The following is a 7420-nucleotide window of genomic DNA, read 5'->3' as shown; positions in this document are numbered from 1 at the left end:
GCCCACGTTGTCTCGTCTGACTTCACAGAAACACACAAAGCCAAAACAAGTGGTTTGAAATAAAGATTAAACTTGAAGATCATGAGATGTAAAAAAGTTTTATGTTTCAGCATGAAGTAGAAAAACAAATTAACTTTTTAATCTCTGCTAGATCCCCGAAGTCCACCTCCTCCTCCACCAGGAGCGGTGGTGTGTATCTCTGTGGGGTAAATGTGATCGATATTTTACCCTTTAGCTGATCTACAGAAGTTTTCCTGCATTTCTATCCCGTCCAGGAGGTTTACAATCCAGCCACTAAATGTAGTTTTATTCAGAGACTCTATCTGGTAAATCCACAATGATCCATGATAACAGCATTATTTATCACATTTCACCATAAAAACATCACCATCACTACTATGTTACTAAGAGACCTCTATTTAGACCTGGACATGATGATGAAGCCACTTCCTGTCAGACTTTCCACCAATCAGAGAGCTTAGATTGACGGATATTTCCAATCAGGAAGTTTTAGCTTCTACAGACTGGTTTATACTGGGATTAAAACCTCCAGCTGCTACATGTAGTTTTATATCAGAAAAAAACAAGCAGACCAAAAACAGACAAACAGAACTTATTTTAAGGCTTAAAGAAACTTATTGGTACCTTTCTTGGATCTTGTGGTCTTCAAGAAAAGCATGTTAGGTGCTACTTAAATGATGCAAAATCAAATGTAATCAAAATATATGAAACATATTTTATTGTCCTTTTTCTGCAGCTTTCAACTCACTGTCTTTATCTTCATGTCATCAGCTGTGAGGCAAAAATCAAGGGGTGTTAAATGTTTACCCCCTTTTTTCCTCCAGACCTGCTTTAATCCTGGTGTGATAGATGAAGCAGGTGGTGGAAACCTTCCTCAGAGGTTTTCTCCATATTGACATGACAGCATCACACAGTTGCTGCAGGTTTGTCGGCTGCATCCATGATGAGAATCTCCCGTTCCACCACATCCCAAAGCTGCTCTACTGGACTGAGATCTGGTGGCTGTGGAGGCCGTTGGAGTCCAGTGAACTCATCGTCATGTTCTAGAAAGCAGGTGGAGATGATCTGAGCTTTGTGACATGGTGCATTATCCTGCTGGAAGTAGCATCAGAAGATGCTCCACTGTGGTCATAAAGGGATGGACATGGTCAGCAACAATACTCAGGTAGGCTGTGCTGGTTAAACCAGGCCACGTTGGTACTAAGGGGCCCAAAGTGGACCAAGAAAACCTCCCCCCACCATCACACCAGCAGCAGCCTGAAGCGTTGATCCAAGGCAGGATGGATCCATGTTTTCATGATGTTTCCAGCAGATTCTGAGCCGAGCATCTGAATGTGGAGCAGAAATGGAGACTCATCAGACCAGCAACGTTTCTCCATCTTCTATTGTCCAGTGTTGGTGAGTGTGTGTGAATTGTAGCCTGAAAATCCCAGTAAACACTCAGACCACCAACCATGCCACGTTCAGAGTCTCTTAAATCCTCTTTCTTCCTCATTCTGATGCTCAGTTTGAACTTCAGCAGGTCGTCTTCACCACGTCTCCATGCTGCCGTGTGATTGGCTGGTTGGATATTTTATAACAGGTATGGCATGTAACCGTGGTAACCTATGGTTTTATTTTCAGGTATTTTTGATCTGGAGTCATGTCTAACCGGAGCTGTTGGGTAGCAGAACAAAGATTTTTTAGGTGAGTCTGAGCCAAATGCTTCATCGCTCGGCTTGTGAGACATGAAGCTGGACACGGAGAGCATGACGGTAAGTACCGGACCAGAAGCTGCAGATGTTCATCAGAACGACCGTGTCATCTGCAGCATGTTTTATCAGTGTGCATGAATTGTGCACGGAGCTGTGTTTTCTCGTGTTCGTCTGAGGAGGAGCTGCGGCTCCTCAGCTCCCACAAAACATTAAATATAACCAGCAACTCACACAGGTTGGCCCCGACAAGCAACTTCACGGTCCAGCTTCAGCACGATCCAGCAAACGTCATTTAACCATTTCCATCCAACACGAGCCATTCAGTGTGCTGAAACTAAAGCTTTGTTTAGAAATTCATCTATCAGATGTCAGATGAATTTAGGCACTTTGGTTTTTTCTTCTGAGTCCTTTTCAGTAAGATTTAAATGAACAAACATTTAGAGCCTTTCTCTGATGGTTTCAACATTCATAACTTCAACACAATTCAAGATATTTACACCATTCAAACACTAAAATATGCAGAACACTCAGAAGGATGCTCAGAGAGGGCGTTTTTATATCTTAGAGTTTCAGAAATATTAAACTTTTTTTTTTACTAAATATTTAATATTGATTTTGACTGACTGAACCTCTAAAATCTAAAATCTACTTCTGCATAAATTCACCAGGAGACACCTTTTAAACTTCAAAATATTCACAAGACATTGCACCACTAACCTGACATTCAGACTTTTTATACATCTAACAGTTTCAGAAAAGATCGACTTTGTATTCAGAGAAATTCAGTGTTTATAAAGAGTTCCTATGGAGCAGAATGTTTGGGTTGAGCGGGCAAGAAACAGGCATCGTTTACACCTAAATGTAGGACCACGTCTTCCCTCTCTCAGCTTCACAGCCATCACACTTCAACTTTTAGTCCCTGAAGCCTTTGAATCCAAGGAACGCTCTGCAACTACTCTTTAGACTCCCACAGGAACTGACAGCAGGATTTCTCCCCAAAAAGCTGAAGTTGCCATGTTTAAAGGCAGAATTTGTAGGATTTCACGGCAATTCTTTCCAACGCCAGGTGGCAGTAATAAATAAAACACAACTCGGTCACCTCCACAAACCACCACAGGGTGGCAGTAATGAGTAATACTCCTCACCCCTCCCACCCCCACTTCACACAGCAGCGCCACTTTCTTCTCCACCGTCCACAAGACTTATTTAGGAGCTGAGATGGCATCCAGTTTTTCAACTCCAAGTGAACCAGTAAGTAACTGTTTAAACAAGTTCTGCCTCACGCTGAAAATTGTAATTTACTATGTTGTTTGCGAAGTAGTACATGTTAAAATTGCAATGTAGCATTATGGAATAAACAATGCTAGTAAATGAGGCAAAGCTATGTGATTAGCTATCTAGGTGCTAGGTTAATTATAACGTTATAAATGTTTGCGAATATTCAGCTAATATTAGACTGACTTAGACTAACAGAGAGTGACACGATAACACGATGCAGAATTTCCAGGTTTGAATGTTATAGACATGTCAGTTTGTGCACTTGTGTTTTCAGAGTGACGAGGACGATGTGTCACAAAGTCTGCAGCGTTTGAGCCGAGGCAGGTCCGGTGGATGGTCGAGAGGACGAGCAAGAGGGTTCAGGGTACGAGGCAGAGGCCGAGGCCGAGGCCGAGGAACACGAGCTGCAGCTTCCAGACCTGAGCACTCGGACAGAGTTGAACAGTATCGCCGTGACCGTTTGGCTGCCACACAGGTAAAATGCAGGACACAGCTTCATGTTCAATGGTTTGTCAAGCTATCACTGATTAAAAATATACTTAAAAAAAGTCCATATTTTCACAAATATTGCAATAACTAATAATGCTACATATATTTCATGTATTATTTCTTGTTGCAACGTAAATACGTTTTTATGTGTAATTTATGGATGTACTTATTCTTAGTATTTGAACTTTTTGCTTTGACAGTCAAACCATTTAATCAGATACTATAGTAATATTTAAAATTTATCTCTATACAGAATAGGGAGACACAGGCCTTCACTAATAAATCAAATCTTTTACTTGGCTTTACACTTTGTTTTCAAATAATAAATAAAATTAGGCTCCACTTTTATAACTAATCTTTTTTTATACCTTGCAGAGACTTCTTGATGACATGACTGCTGAGGACGTAAGAAGGCTTGCATCACAGCTCGTCGAAAGGCAACCAGGCCTGATTTTTGATCTTCTGTTGCAACAGAGCAATTCAAGCGTCTCAGAGGCAGCAGGAGTCCCAGGAATGCCCTGGTGTACTTGTGGGTTATGCAGGGAGATGCCAACTGACAGGGAGAGGATCTGCTGTGGTCAGACACCAGCTAATTGCATCAGCAAGCTACCACATTTTACCCAATATTGCCTTGATGAAGGATATCTTAGGATACATAGGCATTATCAAGAGGATGTGACAGCACTTGGCCATGCAACAGAGTCAGGTGATGACAACAGGCAGTACCGGTATGCCGCCTATAGGCATTTCATATTATGGAAGCTCGGCTCCCTGGGAGCAGGAAATCGGCGCGTCATCCCCAGTTGTTGTGTGTGGGCTATTAGAGAAAAGTTTCCTGATCCACACAGACAGTACACCGGTTTTGTTCCTGGCATATGATTGTGTTTTTAGGTAAACTGCAAATTAATAACAAATCTGTGAAATTTTATAGATTGTACATAATTATTGTATAATTTCTGTTCACTTCTAACTTTGTATTTTGTTTTTCATTTATGTATAGTTATATAACTTAATTTGGGATAGTTTGTTTTTATTCATACCTTTTTGATTAAAATAAACTCAGATTTACATGTTTTACCTCGTTATTTCAATCACGTAATAATATAAATAGTTGTACAGTGAGATGTGACTGCAAAGGAACAAGACAAATGTTTATTACAATTTAACTGCAAAAAATAGATAAATATAACTGATGCAACAGCAGCAATACACAGTATATACACAACAAAAACCCCATAGACCAAAGCCTATCTACAAAAAAAAGCCACATATCCATACAAAGGATGTGAAAGTTTGATTGCACAACAGATATTCAATCCTTCTTGACGATGTTTTATCTGTGGCAAACACCACTGACTGAATACACATTTTCCACTTTTTTTGTTCATTACAGTTATGGAAATAATTCTTAGATGCAGTAATGGGGATGAGGGGGCAGATTTTGTGACCTAAGCATCAGATGTTTGCTTTTTGGAGACCTTGGCCATGACCTTCTGCTGTCACTGGAGCAGATCAGTCTAGTGTGGAGTTGCTGGGATGAGAATCATCTCCACACGTGAGAGCATGGTCCTCGGAGGGAAAAGGCTGGAATACTTCCTCTGGGTTGGCAGATGAGGTCCTGAATCAAGTGTGGGACTCCGAGTCTTGTTCATCAGAGAGGAGGAATGGAGCAGGAGCTCGTCAGCATCTGCTATGGTGTAGATTCTGCATCTGCAGACTGCTTTCTACTCTGTGTTGGTCGTCATCGTAGGTCTGACAACATCCTTATACAGAAGGAGGATTGGTGTTGAATTCTGGACCTGATGAACAAAACAGTTTAACAAAGTTTAGCAAAGCAGTGTATCAGACGCACTGTGCCTTGTATATTTGAGTCTTTAGTTGCAAAAAGTTAACTCATCATTTTGAAATAATGTCAATGTAAATTCACAATTTAGTGTTGAAAAGATTTGGTGGGGGATTATTGTACTTTTATTTTTGTTGGTGTGATGGTGACAATTGCCACAGGTTGTCTAGTCAGATTAACAGGCCAAGGATGTTTATCAAGAATATTTATTTACAAGTATCCATCCGCGATTGACCCAGAAGTAATTAAGACAGCCGTGTTTGACACGGCAGTGATTTATTCCAAAGAGCACACATTAGAGTAAATGTACATGAAAGTGTCCCTAAAATGGTCCAGAGTACTCTCTTCTCATCAGCTTAAGAAAACTTAGGTGCATAACAGGAGTGAGAGTGAAGAAGGACAGAGGACTGGGGGTGGGGAGGTCTACCATGATTGGCTATGTGGCTGCTGAGGTGTTGCCGAGGTAATTGTGGGGGATCGTAGGAGTTCAAAGGTAAGGATATCAATGAGAGTGCCTTTGTGACAATCCCACTGTAGTGCCGCTTGAATAGCTTGTGGCCACATCCAGGACGGGGAGTTTCTCTTTGGCACCTTGAAAGTTACCTGCACTGAAGCTTTATCTACATGACTTTTTGGAGATCTGCAAGTTCTGAACAAGTTTTTGGCTGAATATGACCTGACATATATCATCTGAAAGAAATTACATCAGTTTTTCTCTTTCAATTTCTTTGGTTTTGCTATTTAAAATTATGCGTTGACAATTGTAAGATGTTTTGAGGTTTTTGCTTCAAACTACTGACAACATTTCGGCCAATTCACATTAAATAGATTTCTACAGTTTTTACTTACGGAAAATAAATGACAATAACAAGCAAGTGGAAACTTAAGACTCATGCTAATTAAGATGCTGACTTTCATTTTTAAATACCACAACATTTTAGTTTCAATTTGTGAAAAGTAAGGAATCAGCATTTGGTGCATAAGTAATGTTTAATTTCAACATTGGTGCATTTGCTAATGTTTTTCACTGGTTTCTCCTAATGTTGGGTGAATTAATACCTCTAATGGCACAAATGTTGTCATTTACTTTGCCATGTGTATAACAAAGCAAAAAGATATATATAATTTCATGTAGCACATGCCCATGACTGGTCTAAGCTGTATACTGTTTTATAATTCAGACAATGTAGGTAAAAGTAAAATGTTATTACCGAGACCCCTTTTCACTTGTGTTTGTACAAGTTCTTCAACGGATGGGGGAGGTACAGGTGGAAGTCGACCGAGCTTGCGTGGATCATCTGGCCTCAGTGTCCGTGTTCTTGGCATGCCTTTATCTGCTTCCAATCTACACTTCACCACCTCAGTCTGCAGCGCTTGAATGTAGCCATATGTTTTTGGTGTCTTCAATGCATAAACGCTATAACGTTTTGCATTTTTTCTGAAAATCCGTGTGTACCTGTTACACAGAAAATATGCTGATTACTATTACTAAAATATTTATTTCTTTATGAAAGAATTTTGGTTGATGTTTCCATCACAGATAATGTCAGTAATTGTGCTGCTTACATGTTGGAGCCATCTGCTCTCTGTCTTGTTGGCCGACCAAGATGGAAATTGTAGTCCAGGGCAGCCAGAATAACACGGGCTTCATAGACTGGAGGAGTGAAAGCAAAACGCTTGCTTGCATACATGAGGACGTGGTTGTGAAAACTCTCCAAGTCAGCTGTAGATCTATTGAAGTTAAAAAAAAAATTTAAAAAAGAGATACACACATACATACAAAGTACTGAGATATTAAATTTTAAAACACAGAAACCTACCTAAAACGCAAGTACTTATGGATATCCTTCAGCCACCGCTTCTTCAGAACAATATCCACAAGCGCCTCATGAACCTTTGAATCATTCTCTATCCACTCCTTTTGGGCTTCCTCTATTAGACCATGTTGACACTGGCCAGTTGCCCACTCATGCTCATTGCATACGTGGTGGATTATTCCAACCCACAGTATCTATATATAAAAAAAAAAAATTTTTTTAATCCATTCAATATAATAGTAAATTACCTTTTATTTTCTAATGTGATTTTTATGTGA

General features: G+C 40.0%; 1 protein-coding gene across 1 annotated transcript in view; it reads right to left on the bottom strand.

Moving 5' to 3' along the window:
* Nucleotides 1-4620: 4620 nt before the first annotated feature.
* LOC121657163 overlaps nt 4621-7420 on the bottom strand; it is a 9202-nt gene continuing 6402 nt past the window's right edge. The window contains exons 11-14 of the mRNA XM_042012555.1: nt 7146-7336; nt 6892-7056; nt 6537-6781; nt 4621-5281 (exon numbers count right to left, since the gene is read on the bottom strand). Coding sequence (XP_041868489.1) covers nt 5247-5281; nt 6537-6781; nt 6892-7056; nt 7146-7336 — 636 coding nt within the window. The 3' untranslated portion in view covers nt 4621-5246. The remainder of the gene's footprint in view (nt 5282-6536; nt 6782-6891; nt 7057-7145; nt 7337-7420) is intronic.

Source organism: Melanotaenia boesemani, chromosome 17 (genome assembly GCF_017639745.1).
Source record: "Melanotaenia boesemani isolate fMelBoe1 chromosome 17, fMelBoe1.pri, whole genome shotgun sequence".
In the NCBI taxonomy this organism is placed as follows: Eukaryota; Metazoa; Chordata; class Actinopteri; order Atheriniformes; family Melanotaeniidae; genus Melanotaenia; species Melanotaenia boesemani.
Note: the sequence above shows the minus strand (reverse complement) of the source record. Positions and strands in the feature narration are given on the sequence as shown.